General features: G+C 42.7%; 2 protein-coding genes across 42 annotated transcripts in view; one reads left to right on the forward strand and one right to left on the reverse strand.

Moving 5' to 3' along the window:
* Positions 1 to 12,199, forward strand: part of SENP2 (SUMO specific peptidase 2) — a 42,683-nt gene extending 30,484 nt beyond the window's left edge. For 9 of the 22 annotated variants that reach the window (XM_086397725.1, XM_086397654.1, XM_086397665.1 and 6 more), the window contains 2 exons: positions 4,492 to 4,587; positions 6,347 to 7,479. In XM_086397725.1, coding sequence (XP_086253851.1) covers positions 4,492 to 4,587; positions 6,347 to 6,436 — 186 coding nt within the window. In that variant the 3' untranslated portion in view covers positions 6,437 to 7,479. Of the gene's footprint in view, positions 1 to 4,491; positions 4,588 to 6,169; positions 7,480 to 11,949 lie in introns of those variants that run through there. The other 13 variants (XM_086397729.1, XM_086397675.1, XM_086397681.1 and 10 more) reach the window with 2 other exon arrangements.
* Positions 12,200 to 20,171: 7,972 nt separating this feature from the next.
* IGF2BP2 (insulin like growth factor 2 mRNA binding protein 2) overlaps positions 20,172 to 24,848 on the reverse strand; it is a 170,585-nt gene continuing 165,908 nt past the window's right edge. For all 20 annotated transcript variants that reach the window (XM_086397923.1, XM_086397863.1, XM_086397826.1 and 17 more), the window contains 3 exons: positions 23,750 to 23,881; positions 23,296 to 23,409; positions 20,172 to 22,017 (listed from right to left, as the gene is read on the reverse strand). In XM_086397923.1, the coding sequence (XP_086254049.1) occupies positions 21,925 to 22,017; positions 23,296 to 23,409; positions 23,750 to 23,881 (339 nt within the window). In that variant the 3' untranslated portion in view covers positions 20,172 to 21,924. The remainder of the gene's footprint in view (positions 22,018 to 23,295; positions 23,410 to 23,749; positions 23,882 to 24,848) is intronic.

Raw genomic sequence — 24,848 nt, forward strand, 5'->3', positions numbered from 1 at the left:
ATGGGACCAGATGCCATGATCTTCATTTTCTGAATGTTGAGATTTAAGCCAACTTTTTCACTCTCCTCTTTCACTTTGATCAAGAGGCTCTTTAGTTCTTCTTCACTTTCTGCCGTAAGGGTGGTGTCATCTGCATATCTGAGGTTATTGATATTTCTCCTGGCAATCTTGATTCCAGCTTGTGCTTCTTCCAGCCCAGCGTTTCTCATGATGTACTCTGCATAGAAGTTAAGTAAGCACGGTGATGATATACAGCCTTGACATACTCCTTTTCCTATTTGGAACCAGTCTGTTGTTCCATGTCCAGTTCTAACTGTTGCTTCCTGACCTGCATACACATTTCTCAAGAGGCAGGTCAGGTGGTCTGGTATTCCCATCTCCTTCAGAATTTTCCACAGTTTATTGTAATCCACACAGTCAAAGGCTTTGGCATAGTCAGGAAAGCAGAAATAGATGCTTTTCTGGAAATTTCTTGCTTTTTCCATGATCCAGCGGATGTTGGCAATTTGGTCTCTGGTTCCTCTGCCTTTTCTAAATCCAGCTTGAACATCTGGGAGTTCATAGTTCACATACTGTTGGAGCCTGGCTTGGAGAATTTTGAGCATTACTTAACTAGTGTGTGAGATGAGTGCAATTGTGTGGTAGTTTGAGCATTCTTTGGCATTGCCTTTCTTAGGGATTGGAATGAAAACTATGTTTTCCAGTCCTGTGACCACTGCTGAGTTTTCCAAATTTGCTGGTATACTGAGTGCAGCACTTTCACAGCATCATCTTTTAGGGTTTGAAAGAGCTCAACTGGAATTCCATCACCTCCACTAGCTTTGTTTGTAGTGATGCTTCCTAAGGCCCACTTGACTTTACATTCCAGGATGTCTGGCTCTAAGTGAGTAATCACACCATTGTGATTATTTGTGTCATTAAGATCCTTTTTTATATAGTTCTTCTGTGTATTCCTGCTACTCTTCTTAATATCTTCTGCTTCTGTTAGGTCCATACCATTTCTGTCCTTTATTGAGCCCATCTTTGCATAAAATGTCCCTTGGTATCTCTAATTTTCTTGAAGAGATCTCTAGTCTTTCTCATTCTGTTGTTTTCCTCTATTTCTTTGCACCGATCACTGAGGAAGTCTTTCTTAATCTCTCCTTGCTATTCTTTGGAACTCTGCATTCAAATGGGTGTATCTTTCCTTTTCTCCTTTGCTTTTTGCTTCTCTTTTTTTCACAGCTATTTGTAAGACCTCCTCAGACAGCCATTTTGCTTTTTTGCATTTCTTTTCCATGGGGATGGTCTTGCTCCCTGTCTCCTGTACAGTGTCATGAACCTCCATCCATAGTTCATCAGGCACTCTGTGTATCAGATCTAGTCCCTGAAATCTATTTCTCACTTCCACTGTATAAACGTTAGGGGTTTGATTTAGGTCATACCTGAATGGTCTTGTGGTTTTCCCTACTTTCGTCAATTTAAGTCTGAATTTGGCAGTATGAGTTCATGATCTGAGCCACAGTCAGCTCCCAGTCTTGTTTTTGTTGACTGTATAGAGCTTTTCCATCTTTGGCTGCAAAGAATATAATCAGTCTGATTTCGGTGTTGACCATCTGGTGATGTCCATGTGTAGAGTCTTCTCCTGTGTTGTTGGAAGAGGGTGTTTGCTATATCCAGTGTGTTCTCTTGGCAAAACTGTATTAGCCTTTGCCCTGCTTCATTCTGTACTCCAAGGCCAAATTTGCCTGTTACTCCAGGTGTTTCTTGACTTTCTACTTTTGCATTCCAGTCCTGTATAATAAAAAGGATATCTTTTTTGGGTGTTAGTTCTAGAAGGTCTTGTAGGTCTTCATAGAACTGTTTAACTTCAGCTTCTTCAGCATTACTGGTTGGGGCATAGACTTGGATTACTGTGATATTGAATGGTTTGCTATAGAAACAAAGAGATCATTCTGTCATTTTTGAGATTGCATCCAAGTACTGCATTTCGGACTCTTTTGTTGACCATGATGGCTACTCCATTTCTTCTAAGGGATTCCTGCCCGCAGTAGTAGATATAATGGTCATCTGAGTTAAATTCACCCATTCCAGTCCATTTTAGTTTGCTGATTCCTAAAATGTTGATGTTCATTCTTGCCATCTCCTGTTTGATCACTTCCAATTTGCCTTGATTTAGGGACCTAACATTCTAGGTTCCTATGCAGTATTGCTCTTTACTGCATCAGACCTTGCTTCCATGACCAGTCACATCCACAACTGGGTGTTGTTTTTGCTTTGACTCTGTCTCTTCATTCTTTCTGGAGTTATTTTTCCACTGATCTCCAGTAGCATTATTGGGCACCTACCGATCTGGGGAGTTCCTCTTTCAGTGTCCTGCCTTTCTGCCTTTTCATACTGTTCATGGGGTTCTCAAGGCAAGAATACTGAAGTGGTTTGCCATTCCCTTCTCCAGTGGACCACATTTTGTCAGAACTCTCCACTATGACCTGTCCATCTTGGGTGGCCCCACATAGCATGACTCATAGTTTCATTGAGTTGGACAAGGCTGTGGTCCATGTGATCAGATTGGTTAGTTTTCTGTGATTGTGGTTTTCAGTCTGTCTGTAAACATTCTCCCTCTGATGGAGAAGGATAAGAGGCTTATGGAGGCTTCCTGATGGGATAGACTGACTGAGTAGTAGTCTTAGTTTTCTGGCTAGGAAAGAAAAGTCAAACTCTGCAGTGTTGAAATAGGTTAGTTGTATTGTAAGCATATTTCAGCAGTGGCCACAGGACTGGAAAAGGTCAGTTTTCATTCTAATCCCAAAGAAAGGCAGTGCCAAAGAATGCTCAAACTACCGCACAATTGCACTCATCTCACACGCTAGTAAAGTGATGCTCAAAATTCTCCAAGCCAGGCTTCAGCAGTATGTGAACCATGAACTTTCAGATGTTCAGACTGTTTTTAGAAAAGGCAGAAGAACCAGAGATCAAATTGCCAACATCCACTGGATCATGGAAAAAACAAGAGAGTTCCAGAAAAACATCTATTTCTGCTTTATTGACTATGCCAAAGCCTTTGACTGTGTGGATCACAATAAAATGTGGAAAATTCTTCAAGAGATGGAAATACCAGACCACCTGATCTGCCTCTTGAGAAATCTGTATGCAGGTCAGGAAGCAACAGTTAGAACTGGACAGGGAACAACAGAGTGGTTCCAAATAGGAAAAGGAGTACATCAAGGCTGTATATTGTCACCCTGCTTATTTAACTTATATGCAGAGTACATCATGAGAAACGCTGGACTGGAAGAAACACAAGCTGGAATCAAGATTGCCGGGAGAAATCTCAATAACCTCAGATATGCAGATGACACCACCCTTATGGCAGAAAGTGAAGAGGAACTCAAAAGCCTCTTGATGAAAGTGAAAGTGGAGAGTGAAAAAGTTGGCTTAAAGCTCAACATTCAGAAAACGAAGATCATGGCATCTGGTCCCATCACTTCATGGGAAATAGATGGGGAAACAGTGGAAACAGTGTTATTTTGGGGGGCTCCAAAATCACTGCAGATAGTGACTGCAGCCATGAAATTAAAAGACGCTTACTCCTTGGAAGGAAAGTTATGACCAACTTAGATAGCATATTCAAAAGCAGAGACATTACTTTGCCAACAAAGGTTCATCTAGTCAAGGCTATGGTTTTTCCTGTGGTCATGTATGGATGTGAGAGTTGGACTGTGAAGAAAGCTGAGCGCCGAAGAATTGATGCTTTTGAACTGTGGTGTTGCAGAAGACTCTTGAGAGTCCCTTGGACTGCAAGGAGATCCAACCAGTCCATTCTGAAGGAAATAAGCCCTGGGTTTTCTTTGGAAGGAATGATGCTACAGCTGAAACTCCAGTACTTTGGCCACGTCATGCGAAGAGTTGACTCATTGGAAAAGACTCTGATGCTGGGAGGGATTGGGGGCAAGAGGAGAAGGGGACGACAGAGGATGAGATGGCTGGATGGCATCACTGACTCAATGGGCGTGAGTCTGAGTGAACTCCAGGAGTTGGTGATGGACAGGGAGGCCTGGCGTGCTGCAATTCATGGGGTCGCAAAGAGTCGGACACGACTGAGCGACTGATCTGATCTGATCTGATTTGAAGCATATTTCTAGTTGAGCCACCCTTAGCTCTTTTCAATATTTATAAATTCCCCTGAAACAGTTCTGACTAGAATTCCTATTCCTGGTAATAAACCTTCTTTCACTTCAGTTTATATGAGAGGTGAGAGATGGAAATCTCACTTTGCTTTTCTCTTTCCTTCTAAAAAAACATTTTCTATGTGGGTCACATACACCATGTTGTGGGTTGAGTTTTTATACCACATAAAGACTAATTGTGTTTCTGTGTGTGTCTATGTGTTTGTATAATAGCAGATTGAACATTTACCTTTATAATACTGTTTATCCACAGTAATGTTTTGGAAAAGTCAAAGGAGTTTGATGAAATTTCACCCCTTTCTCTCTTCTTTTTTTGTAATTATAGGAGATTCCTCAACAGTTGAATGGGAGTGATTGTGGAATGTTTACTTGTAAATATGCAGATTATATCTCCAGGGATAAACCTATCACATTTACTCAGGTAAGTGAAGCCCCCTCCTTATCCATTTACTTATTACTAAACAAGGTAAACTCAGAGCATGTTACCCTTGCTTGGCTTACATTAAACTCTTAATCATGGTAGCTGTGCTGCTATTCTTGCTGTAAACCTTGGCCGTAGTCCTGCTCTTGCTAACATCAGGTTTGTCACTGTATGTTTTCTCTTTTATCCTAGTCGTTGGTGACCGTTGGGACAATTTTCATATCTCTGAACTCCAGTGTTGACTGGTTCTTGAGTATTACTGATAGTTTTACCCAAAGAAGGAGGCATGTTAGAATATTTAATAGCATGGAGAAATCAGGCCTCATGAGAACCTAAGTTGCAGGTTTAAGACAGAGCTATGAATGCTTATTTTCCCTTCTATTCTGATAATTTTTGGTTCTCCATAAATTATGGAGAACTCTGCATTTGAGTGGAAATTCAAATATGTTGGGAACTGTTGAGAATTTATGTTAGTAATAGTGGATTCTCAGTCTTTTTCCAACTAAGGGTAACCTCCTTTAAAAAATAGCTTGCTTTAACAGACCTCATTTTGATAGTACCACATTGTACATATTGGATAGTAGGACTAATATTAATCCCATTCCAGTTTTTTGAACAGAATGCACTAAGGATCCCATGCTGAATTGATAAAATTGGTTAACGTCAGCAGTTTTACTACGAATAAATGTGCAATATTTTTACTACATGTTTTGAGCTATTACAATAATTTTCAAATCCATGTGTTAAGACTTTTTAGGCCTCTCCATACTATTTTATAGGAAAATGGTATATCCAGATAATTAAAATGAAACACTGGGAGTACCTCAAGGGTATAGACTTCTGATTTCATCAGAAGAGTCATAGGTGATTTTGGATTTGTTTTGCTTGTTTTTGCTTTGAAAGTTGGCCCATGTGATGATTATCAGTTAAAGCAGAATATTAAGCAAAGGATTTCATTTTTTGATGCTTCTAAAGAGATCTTCCCGACCCAGGGATTGAACCCGGGTCTCCCTCATTGTAGGCAGACACTTTACCATCTGAGCTACCAGGAAGTCCTCTAAGTAACAAGGAGTTATTTATTATTTGACTTAAGATTTGAAGGAGAGAAGTTGCTATTTGAACAGAATTTGCAATGGAAAACATTTGATATAGCAGAAACTTGTAGGCTTATTTTTTCTGTATTTAAATAGAGTTCATGTTTTTCTCATAAGAAAGCAAAAAACGTCCATTTTAGAATGGTTTGAAAATACAGATAAGTAAAGAAGTTACTTTTTGTGCTACCACTTAGCTGTTTCCCTTTTTGGTACACATTTTTGTTACAAAGCTGTTATTGGACTCTTATATAATTCTGCATCCTGCTTTGATTTTCCTTAACATGTAAAAATGCTTATGATGCATACAATAGTACATATTATAAACATTCTTTTTTTATGGCTTTATAAATCTGTACCATGGGGTAGCACAGTCAAGGCTTACATAAAGAACACAGTCATCCTACTTTATTTACATGCTACACCTAATGGTTGTTGATGCCCTGGCACTTTCACATGTGATGGATATGTTGCTTGTGGATTGTCTGCAGCACCAGATGCCTCTGTTCCGGAAGAAAATGGTGTGGGAAATCCTTCATCAGCAGTTGCTGTGAGAATGCCCCGCCCCGCCTCTCCAGCTGCTGGTGGTTCTTTCATGGACGGACGTTTCCATATACCTCATGCATTGTGGGTTAAGAAGTCCCTGCATCACCTCTGTTCTCTCACAGGTACTGAGCTGTCAGAAGTGCATGAAGGCCTCTCTCTGCACCCTGGTCCTGACTTGGTGTGCAGCGGGCTGCTTGGAACCCTGTTTATAAGGCTGTGCCTGCTCAGAGCCCTGGACTATCAACCCACACAAGAACATATGCTAATTAATACTTTTTTTTTTTTGAGATTTTTTTTTTCCCTATGAACATGGGAAGTGCAGAATTTATTTTATGATTTTTCTTTGTGTTTGTTCACGTATATTCATTCACTCATTTGCAAACATGATGGGCAGTGGCTGTTTTCTGCTGTTCTTTTTAAAGTTAACTCTAAATTACTTGTTTGAACTATTTATTTCTGAAAGGAATGTTGATCAAGCTGCCGTTCCCTGCTAAAGATCCTGAGGGAAGTCAGTGGGGGGAGGAAAGAAGAGTTAATTAACCTCTACCGGCTAGATAGTAACTGCCGACTTGAAGCAGGAGGTCTTCTTTCTTTTGAGGCTTGACAGTGCCAGGAGAGGCGCCGTGGTGTAGGGCTCTGGTTGCCTTTCAGAGGAAGTCCACACTACAGCATTGACATGGTGTCGTGGAAAAGTGGAACTATGGCCCAGGAACTCTGGCTATCTAAGTGTCTTCAGAAGAATATTGGAGTCATCCTAAAGAGACTTCCCTTTCTGGAAATGAGGTGACTTGGCTACTCTTAAAACTGGATTTGAAGTAACTGTAAACCCTAAATCTTCATTTTGATCCCAAATCTGGTTGTATATTAACCTCAGATATGTAAGGGCTGGCCTGAGCTGTTGATTTCAAAGGATACTATTCAATTTAAAGCTGTTTTTTCTCAACGTTTTTTTTTTTTCCTTTATATGAAGTTGAAATTAAGTTTTATACTCATTAGCATTTACATCTCCCCATTCCACCCCTACTGATTTCTGTGCAAGAAAATTTAGTACTTGGTTCTGAGGTTGCCAGTTCTACAGTAATCTATTTTGCATATGAAAGTTTGTATTTAACTGTTTTGTTCATTAAAAACCTTACAGTGGTTATGCATATTTAATTTCAGGAAATTTAGAGCTGGTCAGAACATATTTTGCAAAATCTAGTGCCTAGTGTTGCTTTTTTGATGTAATAAAAGGTTGTCTGGCAGAACCTGAAAAGTATACGCTGAAATGATTTCTAACCCTTTCCCTACTTCCCACATTTGACCTAGTTCACAAAAGGAAGAGGTCAAACCGGAAAAATTGAGTGCCAGTTGTCGCAGAGGCAGACTCTTGCAGGTCGTTTACCCTGAGATGTGTAAAAGTCTTGGTATAGGACGTGGGGCCGGTGGTACGGATTGAAACTGCTGTGCCTACCTGGTGGTCAAACTAGAGGACGTGTGCTTAGGGGATGATGAAAGAGGAAGCCAGTTGGGCTGTCTCTCTCAAGCTGTGGCTGTTCAGAGAAACCTTCTTGCAGCCTCCATTCCTTTCCTGAGGCTGCTGGAACTGTGTCAGTGAGAATTGGGATCAGGCAGCTGGCACAGCGAAAAAAGGCCAGGGAGGTACTGGGTGAGCAATACGCTGAACACTTGGTTCCCACTTGACACTAGTAGGTTTCATCTGGGAATTTAGAGCCTTGGTTAAGATTTGCTCCATGTGGGGTAAATCCTGTTAGGAATGGCAGCCCAAATGAGTGATGCTGGGGGCTAATGTATTTGTATTACAAGTATTTGGAGTGGCTTCTTAGAGCAACATTCACTGATATTTCCATTAATATGATTCTTGAGGATAGCTCTTAATCTCCCAGGACATAAAGAAATTGATGAGAACAGAGTCAAGTTGAAGAATGCCATTCTACTTAACCCTGAGTTTCTGAATTTAATAGGAGATACCACAAGCCATGCCCCTCTAGACACTGATATTTCTCTCAGTATGGAAACTTGTAGGTAATAGAATTCTATTATTTTCTTTTCTTTTTTGGCTGCACCGTGCATTATGTGGTACCTTACTTAGTTCCCCAACCATGGATCAAATCTGTATCCCCTGTGTTGCAGGTGTGGAGTTTTAACTATTGGACTCCAGGGAAGTCCTGGGAATAATATCTAAACAGTTTGAGGAAAGCAGCCAGCTAATTATCAGTACCACATTATTAGCATTAAAATCAGTGAGATGGATATATATGTGTGTGTGTGTGTGTGTGTATTTATTTATTTATTCCAGCAGCTTGGGGGTCTGAAAGAAAGGTGGAGTGAAACATTGTTTTTGTTTTGGCATGCCATGTGGCTTGCAGGATCTTAGTTTCCCAACCAGGGGTTGAATCCGTGCCCCCTGCAGTGGAAGCATGGAATTATAATCACTGGATCATCAGGGAATTCCCACGGTTGTTCTTTTTTTAGTAGGCAGTCTCTCCTAAAGATTAATAAACAAGGGAAAAAAACAACCACTGGTGAACAAATGTCTTTGACCTTTGACCTAAAAGGAGAGTGGGGACATGTGGAAGATGTTTGGAAAGCCCCATATTCTACCTCAATTACCTGAGGATATTAGAGCTCATCTTTCTGTCCTCAGATCCTAAGCACAATGTGGGGGAAGCCATGTTGAATGGTGGATGTTTGCCTGCACTGTGAGGAGTTATTTCGTGCTCAGACCAAGGTGTGGGTGCAGGGAGAATGTATCCTTGGAGTTACACTGAACCTCAGATACAAATAAATACGATGGAGAAATTTAGGTTTGTAATAACCTTAGTACTATAGTTAAGCTACTGTTTAAACTGGCTTTTGTGAACTAGTTGGGAACTTAATCTCTTTAGGATAGTTTAAGACAAGCTCTGCTGCTGCTGCTGCTGCTGCTGCTAAGTCGCTTCAGTCTTGTCTGACTCTGTGTGACCCCATAGATGGCAGCCCACCAGGCTCCCCTGTCCCTGGGATTCTCCAGGCAAGAACACTGGAGTGGGTTGCCATTTCCTTCTCCAATGCATGAAAGTGAAAAGTGAAAGTGAAGTCGCTCAGTCGTGTCCGACTCTTAGCGACCCCATGGACTGCAGCCTACCAGGCTCCTCCGTCCATGGGATTTTCTAGGCAAAAGTACTGGAGTGGGGCGCCATTGCCTTCTCTGAAGAAAAGCTCTAGGTACCCAGTATTCAAACGGATTTTTGGTACTTGTTTGTAAGTTGGGGATCTATGTGGCTGTATTGCTTTGATTTTTTAAAAATTTACCTAATATATACAAGAAGGGTTTGGGTGTTTGAAATATGTTCTGACTTTATCTGTTTATCAATAAGTTCATCTCATTAATTCAGTGAGTTTCAAAATATTTTGATTGCAACCCATAGCAATAAATGTATTTTATATTGTGACCAATACACACATGCATATATTTTATGTGGTTATATATGGACACAAAAGTTTTATAAAAAATATTATCTTTACTACATGATAGTTTTCTTTTTTATTATTAGTTTGTTAATTTATTTTTTGCTGCACTGGGTCTTTGTTGCTGTGCATAAGTTGCAGCAAGTGGGGACTACTCTCGAGCTGTCGCGCACGGCTTCTCATTGTGGTGGCTTCTCTTGTTGTAGAGCATAGGCTCTAAGGCATGTGGGCTTCAGTAGTTGTCACGTGGGCTCCACAGTGAGGGATCTTCCTGGACCAGGGGTCCAACGCATGTCCCCTACATTAGCAGTCAGATTCTTGACCAGTAGACAACCAGGGAAGTCCCTGATAGTTTTCTTTAAAAATTAAAAAAAAACAAAACTTTTTTTAATGTGGGTTGTATCTATCACATTGATTTCTCAATCCATTAGTGAATAGAAATCCAGTTTGAAAAACACTGCTCTAAAATGAACTGACAGCAAGATGCAAATTATATTTAAAACTATAAAGCTTGAGACCACAAAAAATACGAAAAATATGGGGTAGTTTTGAGATGAATCCATCTAAATCTAGGGAAACAGGCTAGTTTTCAGACTCTCAGTGGAAATATGTGGTGTAAGCAATCCTTGTTCGTCCAAGTTTTTACATTGGAATTCATAAAATACTTTTCAGTAGACGTCCTATTGAGTCTATGTAGGTTGTTAAACAAAGGTTCTATGGCTCAGTGAATGAGTGTACCATATCTTTTTCTCCTGGGGATGCAGAGCAAATGTAACAAATTAAGATCTTAACCTAGTGTGTCTGAAAACTTAGACATTGATCCTTCTCTGTGTGACACTTGTGGAACTCTCTTGTGGAATACAGTTTGGCAACTGCCAGAGAAGCGACGTAGAGTTCTTGGAATCACATGCTTCAGATGTGCACCCAGTACCCCATCTCCCCATTGCACCCCCCAGCCCCATGCCCCTACCAAGCACCCAAGTTTGTGTGTGCTTCCTTAAGGGCATGTGGTGATCATAGTCTGTGTTCATAGTAGAAAAATAAGCTGCTGATAAAAGGTAAAGAATAAGAGTTCTGCAAACTCACCACCCAGAGTGAGTAACTCTTAACATCTGGTGTATATAACATTTGGTATATACTCCTTCATGTTTGTATGAATAAATGTGTGTTGAACACGCTTGTGCAAGTAGATTTTTTTTGGTTGTTAACAAATACGGAATCATACTATATATGTGGCTATATAACCCCCTTTCCATAGTTGCTGTGTAGTGTTTCAGTAAATGGTTATAACATAATCTATTTAATTGGTATTGTTAGATATACCATCTTGCAGTGTTTTGATTATTCTCTAAAGAGAAATTCTTTGAATTCTAAATTAAAATTGCATATATTTTTTAAAAAATCAGAGATAAAAATTACCCATTGGTATTTTGACTTTTTTTCTAGCATAGGCTGATAACTTGTATCTGCATTGATTTTAATTTTGTAATATTTTTTATTGTGTAGGTCTGGCTAAGTTCATTCTGAGGGATTTCATGTCTCATTTTAGTGGACAATTTTATCTTTTTTCAACTGCTTTACAAAAAAAAATTTATTATGAAAATTTTAAGACACAATCATCACCACTTTTCAGCAGTTAATAAAATGTGTGGCTAATCTTGATTTACTTTTTTTTTTCCCATGGAAGGGGCAGGGTCTTTAAAGCAAACATGTCTTTCTACCAAAATACTGATGTCTCCCTAACATATAATAACTTAAAAAAAACCTTTGTAATTTTCACATCTAACAAAATTAGTAAGAATTTGCTAATAGCATTAATAGTTCATATTCAAGTTTCCCTGATGATTAAAACTGTTTCATTATATTCTAATCAGGACATATAGTTGGATGAATGTGACCTCCCCAAAACATTTGTCCACATCCTTATTCTGGGAACCTGTGAATATTACCTTCTGTAGCAAAAGATGTGATTAAAGATCTTGAGAAAAAGAGTTTATCCTGGATTGTCTGAATAGACCCTAAGTGCAATCACTTGCCTTATAGGAAAGAAGTAGGCAGTTTTGAGATGAATAAGGGAGGCATTGAAATGGGCCTTGGCGGTGTTCATTTTTATACCTATTTTTATTTATTTATTTATTTATTTTTTATACCTATTTTTAGGTGTAAACAAAATCTAGAAAAAGATACCTGAGAGTTAATGGTTGGCTGGACAGGCTATGTTGTTTTCTAATTTATAAACTTGTGTTTGGAGTGTTTTTTTGTTTTTTTTTTAAAGAAGAAACAGTAACACTACAGAACAGAGACTGGAGTGATGCTCCTGCAAGCCTAGGAAGCCTGGAGCCACCACAGCGGGAAGAGCCTTCAGAGGGAACCTGGCCCTGATGACACCTTCACTTCAGACTTCTGGCTCCAAAACTGAGAGAATCAATTTCTGCTGTTTAATCATCCATCAAATCTTTGGTAGTTAGAGCGGTCTCAGAGCACTAATATGGGATCCAGTAAAAAGTACACATTGCCGTTGGTTATTCTCTCTCTTGAGTCTTTTTCAGTCAGTAGTAATCCCTTTCCTTGTGCTGTTAGTTATTAGAGAAACTGAGTGTTTCTGTGGAAAATTCCACTTCTAGATTTGGCTTATAGCGCCTTGGTGGTGGTTAACGGTTTCCTCTGTCTCTTGTATTTCATATCAACTGGTAGGCTTGATCTAGAGGCTTGATCAGCTTCAGGTTGAATTTATTTCGCAAGGGTCCTTCATTATTTGTCTTACTGTCTTGCATCACATGCATCCACTTACTGGTGCTAAGGTCTCTAATTCAGGCTATAAGAGTGCCTATTCATCTTTCTCCTCTTGGTCTTAAGTTTTTTTTAAACATAATTGATGCTCTTTTATTAACAGGTACAAAATGGTGATTTTCTAATTCTGTCATCCCTCTATGTTAATTACTTTGAATTCTTCTATAAAGTAAAATCTAATCAGCTAATTTGGTTACCCTGAAATGTACTTCATCTAGGAAAAATATGGTTTTAAAACATTTCTTTATTAATATAAAATATTAGCTATATTCCCTGTGCTATACAATGTATCTATTCATTAGGTTGTCTTTTTTTTTTTTAAGGCTTTTTTGTTGTTGTTGATGGTTTCCTTTGCTGTTTTTAATGTTTTAAGTTTAGTTAGATCCTATTTGTTTATTTTTGCTTTTGTTTCCTTTGCTTTAGGAGGCAGATCCAAAATAACGTTGGCTCTGTTTTATGTCCAAGAGTGTTCTGTCTATATTTTCTTTTAGGAGTTTATGGTTTCTAGTTTTACATGTAGGGCTTGAGTTAATTTTTAGTTTATTTTTATATATCATTTGAGAAAATGTTCTAATTTCATGCTTTTACATACAACTGTCCAGTTTTCTCAGCACCACTTATTGAAGAGATCATCTTTTCTCCATTGTGTATTCTTGCCTCCTTTGTTGTAAACTAACTATAGGTGTGTAGATTTATTTCTGGGCTCTTTTTGTTCCACTGATCTTTGTGTCTGTTGTATCAATACATTCCCTGGTAGCTCAGATGGTAAAGAATCTGCCTGCAGTGCAGGAGACCTGGGTTTGATTCCTGGGTTGGGAAGATCCTCTAGAGAAGGGAATGGCAACCCACTCCAGTATTCTTGCCTGGAAAATCCTATGGACAGAGGAACCTGGTGGGCTGTAATCCATGAGGTCACAAAGAGTCAGACATGACTGAGTGACTAACAACTTGATTACTGTAGCTTTGTGTATAGTCTGAAGTCAAGGAGCAAGATACCTCTGATTCTGTTCTTCCTTTTCAAGATTGGTAGGGATTGCACTGAATCCATGGATTGTCTTGGATACTGTGGTCATTTTGACAATACAGTAAGTCCACTGCACACGAACCTTCAAGTGCGAGCTTTCGAAGTTGTGAACATGGGTTCTCGGCCATCAGGCGTGAGTGAGATTGCAGCTTGCCCTCCACCGTCTATTGCTGACCGGCCCTCAGCTCTACTGTCTCCCGCCTCCTCCCTGTCCTCCAGTCTTGACTGTTTACTCAGTGCCAGCTCCTGTGTGCCAGCTGTTGTACTGCACTACTGTACTTTTCAAGGTACTGTACTGTCAGATTAAAAAGGTTTAGTTTTGTATTTTTATGTACATTTTGTTTAAAACTTCTGACGTTTTTGGAGGGGGTGGGGTGGACTGCACAGCCTGTTGGATCTTAGTTCCCTGACCAGGGATCGAACCCAAGCCCCAGCAGTGATGGTGTCAAGTCTTAACCACTGGACCACCAGGGAATTCCCCAAAACGCCTAACTTCTCCCTTTGTTCATCCATTCTTCTCCTTTGATCATCTTTGGTAGGGCCATGTCATGTGGCTGGCTACAGAACCCCGAGGAGCCCTGGGCTAGTGGTGGCTCTTGGGCAGAGCCGGGTTTAGCAGGGTTGGTTGCAGAGTCAGTGTTCCTAAATAGCGTGCTGGCTGGTGGGTGGGACCAGTCCCTTGGCTTGTTTTGGGTTCTGGGGTGTCTCAGGGCTAGTGCTGACCCACTAGGGTGCAGGATTGGATTCTAGAGTAGCTGGCTGAGTAGTCCATGGTGTCTCAGAGGTGGTGTTGGCCATCTGATGGAAAGGGCTAGTGCTTCGGTCTCCTGGGCCTGTGCTCCCTGCTGGTGTGTTGTCTCGTTCCTGACAAGGCAGGCTGTGGGGCCCTGTGGTTCTGATCCTGCCGTCCACCCACTGGTGGTGGGGTCAGGATCCCAGAGATACTGTGCTGGTGCCCACCCACCAGGGCATGAAACTGGATCCTGGAGTTAGTGTTGGCCCACTGGTGGGCAGAGCTGGGTCCCATGTCTCTGCCTGCAGGGTCTTGAGTCTCGTACCTGTGTACTGGGTGTCCGGGGCCAGGTCCTGGGTCCTCTGGTGGACAGGGCTGTGTCCAGGGGCAACTGTGGGCTAAGGGGGTCTTAAGGCAGCCTGGCTGCCCGTGGGTGGGGCTGTGTCCCCACCTGGCTAGTCACTTGACCTGAAGTGTCCCAGTACTTGTGTCTACAGACTGGTGGGCGGGGGTGGGGCTGGCTCCTGAGGCTGATAAGCTAGAATGAGGATTCCAAAATGGCACTTGCCAGCACCAGTGACCCCATGGTAGAAGGCACATGCAAAGACGGCTGCTGCCAGTGTCTGTCCCCAGGGTGAGCTGCAGTTGCTCCTGGCGTCTCCAGGTTCAGCAGATGGGTGTGACCCAGGCTCCTTTTTAGATTACTGCTTCTGCCCTGGGTCTTGGAGCGTGTGATTTTGTGTGTGCCCTTCAAGAGTGTAGAGCTCCCCAAAGTAAGCCCCACTAACCTTCAGTGCCAGACATCCTGGGGGCTCATCTCAGTGTACCAGTGTTGTTGAGCTTGATGTGGGGCTCAGACCCCTTGCTCCTTGGGGAGAACCTCTGCAGTTGTAATTAACCTCCCATTTGTGCATCACCTGCCCAGGGGTATGGGTCTTGACTATATTGCAGCTCTGCTCCTCCTGTCTCGTGGTTTCTTCCTTGTATCCTTAGTTGTAAATCTTTTCTGCTAGACTTCTGGTTCTTGTCATTCATAATTGCTCTGTAAATTGTAATTTTGCAGTGCCCGTGAGAGGAGGTGACCCCAGTCTTCCTAGTCCTCCTTGGCCAAGCCCTATGATGTTTTGATTCATTTTATTCTCTTTGATGTTCAAATTACCCCATTTTAAGTTACAGTGTCCCTTTGACAGAACCCCACAAGTCTGATTTTGAACACTTCCTGCTTAATTGGTATGATATAGGCCCATCTTACACATTTCCTGTCCTAGACCTGGAGCTGGCCATTTAGTAAAGGGTTTATTTTAGTGAGAAATTTTAGAGATCAGAATTTGGGCACTATTAATGCTGATTATCCTTGGATTATTGGTCTTTCTAGGCCTTTACAACAGATTAGGGAATACTTGTTTTACTGATTTTAAGTTCATATTAAAATGAACTTAAGGTTTTTTATTTTACACTGTAACATTAAAAGTTTTGTTAACATCAACATAATTATTCATTTTACCCTGTGAAATACAATAATTCAAAACATTAATACCAGGATAACAAATAATAAGGCCACTAAATACAATTTGTTTCCTTTGTAATTCTTTTTAAACAATATTCCACTAGAGAATCACAGTGAAAATCATTCTGATTTTTAAGATCACTTGACAGAGTTTTCTCCTGAGGGATTATGCCATCAAGTTGATACACAGTTGGATTTATTTGCTTTTGCTGTTTATGGATTTGCTTCTTGCTTATGTTTTAAAATTATGTAAGACGTAAACATTAGTCCAAGAGCAAAAGTGTGGAATAAAGAACGTTCACAGTTTTGCCTTTCTCTTTCTCTATGTAGATAATTTTATTTTAGCTTCTAACTGTCCCCTTTTAGGGGGAAAAATACATATACATACATACATACACACACACACATATATTTCTTTTTTAACACTAAAAATAGCATATTAAAACTACTTAGGCTTCTTGATTTTTTTAAAAAATTTATTCCTGATGTTACTCCTCATTCTTCTGCTCCTTTTACAGCTTCCTAATAATCCATTGTTTGAGGGTGCTATGGTTCATTACTGGTCCCCTCACGATGGATGTTGAGGCTCTCAGTCTGCTACACATAATGCTGCATTGCATGTGCCTTGTTCATGTCACTTTCTGTTTCTGCTAACACGTCATCTTTGGGATAGCTTCCTAGAAGTGGGACTGCTGGGACAAATATCTAGCATATGTAGGTTGCCAAATTTTCCTCCCCAGGAGTAGCATCATTTTATATCACGCAAAGCCTAAAATATTTACTCTTACTGTTGATAGAAAAGGGTTGTCAACCCCTGCCTGACAGCATTGCACTCCTTAGCGTCCAGCCACTGTCTGGAGAGCATGGAAAGGGCAATGGGCTGGGCCAGGAGCGGCAGAGGCCACTTCAGCTCCCGTTCCTTTGGCCAGAACTCAGCCTCACGTACCGCTTGGGTAAAGCGGGACACAGTCCAGGTGGGGCTCAGTAAAGGGGACGGGTTTCTGTTGGCTGCTAGCACAGCGCTCCTGGTAGCAGCTTTTGTTGTGTTTATGACCCTTCATTCTCCCCTCCCCACCCCCCGCCGCCCCCCAACAGTGTCCTCATATACATTTCACACGTTTGATCTTTGTTAACAAAATATGTATTTTGGAACTTTATTATGATGATAACTATTTTGCTTCCTTTCCAAGGATAATTTTTGGTATTTAAATTCAGTTTTAAATGGAGTTGTAATTCAGCTCTAAATTTATATTTACAACAACTTAAATATTTAATTGGTTTCATTGCTCATATCTAGTTTAAACATGAGTTTTATTTGGCTTCATTTTTAGTTAGAAACATTTTCATATACTTATTTACAAGAGAAATACAGAGTACTCTTATCTGAATCCTTGCATATAGGAATTCTTCTGAAGTTTTCACACATGGAGAACTTGACTGGGTATACAAATTCTTGAGTCATGGCCCTTTTTCTCCTCAAAACTTGCTCTCTGGCTTTTGGTAGTGGAACAGAGATATATGAAACTAGCTTTATTTCTGTTTGTTGTTTTGTAAGTAACTTTTTGGGAGGGAAGGGGGTCTGTATCCAATTAGAATTTTAGTTCTATCCAAAAGATATGCCAAATCTAGATCTTTAGTTTTTGCATGGTTGTATTAAGAGGTTAGTTTGTTGCTATAACAAAGGCCATATTAACAGTGGCTTAAGAAAGATCAGATTTTCTGTCTCACGTACATGATTATGAGAACTTTCCTTGGCACTTGGCTTTTGTGTCTTGAGATGCTGTCCCAGCTCCAGCATGGCTCTCACCTCCACATCTGCATCCATCCAGTGGGAAGGGGAAGTGGTGGTCCATCTTGGAGATGGCAAATATGCATTTTCCTGTCGTTTTAAAAAGTGATTCTGTCAAACTAGACCATGCTGTGTATTGAAGGTTTCCCATTCTAATTCTGTAAAGCTTATAATTATTGTTGATTTCCCTTGCTTTTTGGTGTTTAGTTGTTTTTGTTGAGTCTGTTTTATTCTTTCTTGATGTTTAATGAGAAATAGAGGCCATTTTTGACTTGGAAGTCTATTCTTATACATCAGAATCAGAGACTTTGTTGTGTTCAAACTTTTATTTTAGATGAGGAGACAGGCCTCCAAGAGGCTATGAGGTGTACAAAGTTATGTAGCTAGTGTACTGGGCAAGCAGGGAGCAAATATCTGGGCCTGGGCTCTCTTTCTCCTGATGAGAAGGTGAGACCTGTAAAGATCAGGTACAAGGTAAGGGGCACCCATTTCTGCCTTCAGCCTGCCCCAGAGCAGAGCCGAGCTGCACCCTAGTTAGCTTTCTTCACAGCCTCTTGCTCTGTTTGCTGAGCAAGGCCTACCATGCTAATCAGCAGTTGCTGTGGCTTTCGAGGGCGTAGGATGAAGGAGCTGGGGGCTGTATTCCTTCACATGATTTTTCAGAGCTGAGAAAGCAAGTCCTAGAGATGAAGGATGACTGAAGGAAGTGAGAGAAGGGAGGGCAAGGCAGCTGTCAGCTGTCTCCAGGCATTAGGGGGCTGTCCTAAGCAATGTGGAGCAGGTTCGGCACGTGATGGTTGTAGGGTGAGATTCCCTACCAGGAGAAGACAGATCTACGAAGCTAGGCTGTGTGGCGACGTAACTGTCTGCCTTAGAAGTCATGGTTCCCCTCACTGGTGGGTGACTGAGCACTGCAAAGAGTTTAAAGGACACTACTCCTTATTAGGAAAGTGGATCAAATTACCCCAATAGTCCTTTCCCAGTACTGCTGTGCTGTGAATGTAGAGTTGAGAATAGGTTTTGCCAGATTCAGTGAGGGTGACTGGAAGTAGTTTTATGGCTGTTGGAGGGTCAGGGACATTCAGGAGTCACAGAAGTCAGGCAATCTTTCATATTGGAAATGGTTGAACTGGGATAGGGATCAGATTGAGTTTGGTTTTATGGAGTTTGCCCTGATCATCAGAAGTTTTTGGAGGCAAATGGGGATATTCTTCACTGTTTATTGTCAGCCACATCCCAGAGAGAAGATTAGATCCTAAAATGGGAGCAAACCAAGGACCCTGGACCCCTGCTTTTACAAGAGAATACAGAAGGATCAAGGTCAAGTTAGAATATTGTTTTGTTCCATGAGATTTCAATCCTTGCCGGCCAGATCAGTCAGAACAAGAGCACTCGTTGCTTCTAGAAAGACAGTGACTTTATGTGGCTGATGTGAACTAGAAGAGAAAATTAACTCGCATATGGTAAAGTCTCAAGTTTTTAATTCACCAACACTTTAAGGGGAATGTAGAGAGGAAATAAAAGGCAGCAACTGACAGTAAACATCAGGGGACTCAGTGGCAGTGTTGTTAAATATTAGCAGGTCAAAGAAATCTCCATTAGGCTTTAAGACAGTGAAAGATTTCCATGCATGTACAGTTTAGGTTCTGGGCTTCTCGCATCATCGTTCACATGAATGTCCCTCCCCAGGGTGCATGAATAAGACTATGCCAAGTGCTTTCCATACTCCTTAAGTCCTTACCCAACCTCTGTCTACTCAGTCACCGAGTCACTTACATCCTAGTTGATGCCAGGTTATCCGCTTTCCCTGCTTCCCTTAGAAGTCCAGTGTTTCCACCCTTGCTTCCTGTCCTGTTAAAATGCCTTGTCTATAGCATATCATTTCCTTTGTTGAAACCTCTCCAAACATCTAACTATTCTACTGATCCTTTTTCCTATATTCTTAAGCTCTCCCTCTGTGCTGGAGTCCTCTTCTAATTTGCAAACAGCCTCTGCCATCCTTCCTTTCCATGGCTCCGTGTTGGAGGAAGCGAGATTCTCCAGAGAGAATAGGCAGAGTAGGAGAGAAGCTGAGCAGGATGGAAGGGATGTTCAGGCCTACACACCCAATCTCCTGAAATCCGTAACACGGGGCTTCTGTGGAGGGGTGGGGTGAAGCAAGTACCTTGTCCTCTCCGTTGCCAGGCATGTTGTCTCTCTTCTTTTCCCTCACACAAAAATAAGCTCTTTGCCTGGCCAGGCTTAAAAGTTTCTTTAAGATAGGAGTTGGCCTTACATAGTTACTACACAGTCAGTATCCAGCCCTCTAGTCCTGTGGTTCTCAAACTTCAGTGCACACTGGAGTCACCCAGAGAGCTCCCTGAAACACCCACTGTCCACCCTCAGAATTTCTGGCTCAAGGTGGACCCCGAGAGTCTGGATTTCCAAGTTCCCAGGTGAGACTGATGCTGCTGGCCTGAGGAGCACAGTCTGACCACCACTGACCTCGTGTAGCTGCTCCCTGAGACAGGCCCGGAGAAGCCGGCCTCCCCAGTGCAGTTTCCCTGGCCTGACGGCACATGCCCCCCCGTTTCCCCACAGTCCCCTCAGGCAGGACTCAGCTGATGCCTAGGGGTGGGCGATACTTAGTAAAATAAGAGACTGAGACACCAGGATCTGGTTAGCTGGATATATTTCTTTTTTTTGTTTGTTTTTGTTTTTGTCACAGAACACTGTTTGCAGTAGAGGAAACTGGCATTGCAGTCTGGTGGTAAAATGGCTTGTTCACATAAACCAGTACATGTTCATCCTTTAGCTCAAAAAGCCCTAATGGCGCGTACCCTATTGAAATTCAGGACATCTCCAATATTTTCTCTCTCTGTTTTTCTTTGTCATCTTTTTTTTTTTTTAATAAACAATTTCAAGGTTTGTCCAAAAGAAGGCCATATAGGTTCTTGGCTAGCGGAAGACAATTCAGAACAGTTGTTGCACACTTGGACTGTCACCTTCTCCAGGCTGGCAGTTGATATTTTTTTTTCCAACTCATTTTTATTAAAAAAATAAAAAAATGCTCCAACTATCAGTTTTACAAAATCTCTAAGGGAAACACAAGAGCAAGGTGCTGAGGTAAAAAACACCTGAGGTAGCTTTTTTTGTGTGTTTTTCTCGTTAAAAAAATCTGTAAATTTAACGCCCTGGGCCAACGACCTCGTGTAAATTGCTATTTTCCTCCATACTTTTTTTAAAAAGAAAGAAATCATTTCGCTGAATATTGATGGCTTATACACCAAAATGTAAAAAGACAAAATACATTCTTTCTTTGTGGAATTTTTCTTTTGTTTGTTTGGTTGGTTTGATGGGTTCCTGTTTTCCTCTTCCAAAATGCTAGGACAAGTACCATTGACTCTTGTTCTTTTGAGTAACCAAGTGTAAGTTGAGGCTGGTTTGTGTGTTTCGCTTTTGTTCCTTTGTGTGATGTGATACTCAGAGCACTGCTTTGCCTGGGGGGTGCGTAGATATGGGAATTGAGACAGAGGGATGAGGGAATTAAAAAGAATGGGGATGGAGAAGACAGGGAGGGAGAGGGGACGGGGGAGAGATAAACAGAGAGAGACAGAATTATATAGCAGTATGCAAAAACCAGTTTAAAACCTGTGAAGCAAAGAGAAATGGGTGTGAGAGTTAGGGATGAAGAGAGACAGAGTTTCCTCTTCAGTGAGACGGTATCCCTTCTGTTGACATACACAGGTGATCCAGAACTGCTGTGAGTGTCCTTTCGGTGAGATTTCCCTCCAGGTGAATTTTGTGTGGGTGGCCTTGAAGTTCCTTACTAAACCATTAGACCTCCCAAAGGATGACTTTATTCTTTAAAGTCTAGAAAAGCCTGCTTTCTCTTGAAAAAGAAAAAAGAATTAATAATTGATTTAAAAAAATTGGAGTTAGTTGAGTTATTTGATATATTATTTCTAAAATATATTAACGCCGCAGGCACCCTGTGTAACCCACAGGCCACATATCTTAACATCTTTCCCTTCTAATATGTACATACATGTACAGAGACAATTTTCCACAAAAAGAAAAGGGTGTGAATTTTGCTTTGATTTGAACGCGTTCACCTATGTTAGTTCAACTAAAAGGGATAGCGTGGTGGGCGTTGAGATCCGAGTGGATGGTGAAGTGGATGGCTGCGAAGCCTGCAGAGGCCCCGGGGGAGGCGGGAGGCTGGGCCTCGACACAGTGCCCTCCCGCCTCCCTTCCTGCCCCCCGGATCCTCAGGGCCTCTGCAGAGCCCCTGGCGCCTCCGCAGACTTCTCATTCCTCAGGATGGTCTTTGGTTTGCTCCCGATCTGGCTGGCTGTGTTTGGTCTCATTCTGTCAGGTGTTGGAAGGGCTACATTCATCCGTTGTTTGCTGGTGCCTGTGGGAGCCTCACTTGCTGCGCTGTGAGGCGACTCCCTGAGGATATTTCTGCTCCTGCTGCTTCACCTGCTGTACAATTTCCCTGATCTTGCGCTGTGCAGTCTGCAGCAAGGGAGAGGAAGGGGATGGGGGGAGAAAAGGAACCCAGTTCTGAGGACAGGCAGAGGGGAGTGGGGGAGTGGGCTTGGGACTTGGGGGGAGGAGGTGGTAACCTCAGAGAAGTGTCATCTGGACTCTATTTCAGTAAAATGGCAGAGTTCCCCACCCCTACTCCAAGGCTGCTAGGTGGAAGGTAAGAAAATGGGATCCCAGGAACCACAACCAGGGCATCAGTGACTCAGGACCCTGCAGAGGTCAGACAGCATCGTCTCTCCCAGCTACACTCACTCCAGTGTCCAATGCTGCCCCCCCAACATCCCCCCCGCCTTCCTAGAGTGTGGTATATAGTGGGGATATGACAGTCAGTGGCATGGGCAGAAAGTGAGAAACTGGCCCAGATACTAACTCCACCCTGAACAAGTGGAGAAAACACATGAACCCACACCTGCCCCCTCACCCACCCTGGTGCTCCTTTTGCAAGGAGAGCCCTGCCATTGAGACCTGTGCCCAGGGCTGGGAGGGGACAGCCACAGGGGTGGCGTGGCCGGGCTCTGACTGTAGGGAGTCTCAGGGTGCCTGTGGGTCATGGGGCTGCAGCAGCATCACAGGGCCTGGCAAAGCATGGCGTTGGGAACATGGGCTAACAACCCAGACACACCTGCCGTGTCAGTGGAGACCGCCTCTGCTCCTTCAGGATTGGGACTGGACGGCTTTATCCCACCCCCACCCCATCCATAACAAAGCATTAGAAAGAACCAGGTCACATGATGCTGAGGGGCTGGCCCTTCTGCCTGGACGAGCAGCAGCTGTGTGGAGCTCTGAGTCCTAATGAGGGGTGTCGTGCAGCAGAGGAGAGGAAAGAGAAACACGGGTCTCCTGGGATGAGTGTTTAACCTGTAATAGTGTCATTGTGGCACCCAGGCTGGTCCTCAGGGTCCAAGGGTGACCTTGGACTTCCTGGTAAGTGACTCCGGGCAGGGAAAGGCTGTGACTGAGGCCTGGTCAGGAGGATGAGGGAACGCAAGAGCTCGCAGTCCAGCATTTGAGAGGCTGAACTGTACTCGCTTGATTCCAAAGCTCTACGCCCTTCCTCAGCCTGCTCTAGCAGAGCTAGGAGAGCAGCAGTAAGCTGAGGAGTGGTCGCCCCTGCCCCGTTCCATCTGTGCATGGGGGTCAGGGTAGGGGCGTGCACAGGGCCTGGGGCCACCCGACAGGTCACCAAGAGCTTAGAGACTTGAAAAGAGATTAGCAGGAGAGACTGGACGCTCACAGCACAGGTACCTGACTGGCAAAGAAATGCCCGATAATTCTGACAATCACTTCCTCATTTTCATCTGGTGTTTGGTCACGAGGCACGATGACTTCTGCACTGGTTAAGTTCTGCAGTTCATTCACCTGTGGAGGAAGAAACCAAAAAACGTGTGACTCACTTCATTGCAGTCTCCAAGGCATGTCTGAGGACCTGGGTGGAACTCTGCTCCCTACTCTTTCCCGCTGCTGTGTGTGTGGGTTTACAGGGGCAGGAGGTGGCTCCCTGTCTTCACTTCCCAGTGTGTAGCCTAGATGCAGCGTGTCTGGACTCAGGACCCTGGTTTCTCGGGGTCTGGCTCAGCACTGTGGATCTGAGGCCCTCAGCTTGGGATGATGCAGATTACATTTTTGTCCCAGGAGAGTCAGGGGTGCCAGTCTGAGGGAAGTCAGGCCAGGAGATGAAGCCAGCTCAGAGCACACTCACGGTTTTGCCGCCCTTGCCGATCACACGGCCGGCTGTAGAGGAGGGCACTCGGATGTGGGCTTCCAGCTTCACCTCCTCTTTGGGGTTAAAGAAGTTTTCTTCTTTCAGTTTCCCAAAGATCCGCCCCTGGGCCTGAGAGAGCAAGACATGTCAACCTGCTTTAGCAGCACTGCTGTGGGAACTGGTGAGTCCAAGGCATGGCACAACCCCGGCCCCATGCTCACCAGGGCCCGCTCTGCTGGCTCAGACCCGGTGGGCACACGCCTTCCACACCCAACAAGTGCACCCTGCAGACATGCATAGACACTCCTGTGTCTTCAGGTTTGCACACGATCGCACAGGGAGCTTTCTGTGTGCAGGGACAGGGTGGAACTACCTGTAGTCTTTGTATCCTGAGCACCTATAAATATTTGCTTGAATGAATTTGTTCAGGGAATTCTTAACTTCCTCCCACCCATAGTATGTTCATAAGTCTGTTATTAAAGGATGGAGGCAAGGGTGGTGGTGACAGGATTTGCTTTCTGATACCTAACTCCAGAGGTAGTGTAGCCAAGAGCTTATTGTTCTATTTAAAATTTGAAGAACTTAAAAAGTATTTATTTATTTAATGGCTGCACTGCTCAGCATATGAGATTTGTTTCCTGACCAGGGGTCAAACCTGTGCCCCATGCAGTGGTAACACAGAGTCTTAACCATTGGACTGCCAGGGAAACCCCTAAAAGGATTAAAAAAAAAAACTGAGATAGAACTTACATAACCTAAAATTCTGCCCTTTCAAGTGTACACTCCAGTGGTTTTTAGGACGTTCATTACGTTGTGCAACCACCACCACTATTCAGAATGTTTCTATCCCATTCCCCCAGATAAAACCCATGCCTATTGGCAGACAGTCCCAGTTCCTCCTCTCTAGTCCCTGGCAACCATTAAAGTACTTCTATCTGCACGGATTTGCCTTTTCTGATGTTTCACATAAATGGAATATACCATATGTGGCCCGCTGTGTCTTCCTTCTCTCACTGGATGGAATGTTTTCTAGGCTCACCTATGATGTAGTGCGCGTCAGAATTTCACTCTTTTCATGGCTGACTGATATCCTATT

This window comes from Bos grunniens, chromosome 1, assembly GCF_055505025.1.
Source record: "Bos grunniens cultivar Pamir isolate PY7600 chromosome 1, Bosgru_T2T1.0, whole genome shotgun sequence".
Taxonomy (NCBI): domain Eukaryota; kingdom Metazoa; phylum Chordata; class Mammalia; order Artiodactyla; family Bovidae; genus Bos; species Bos grunniens.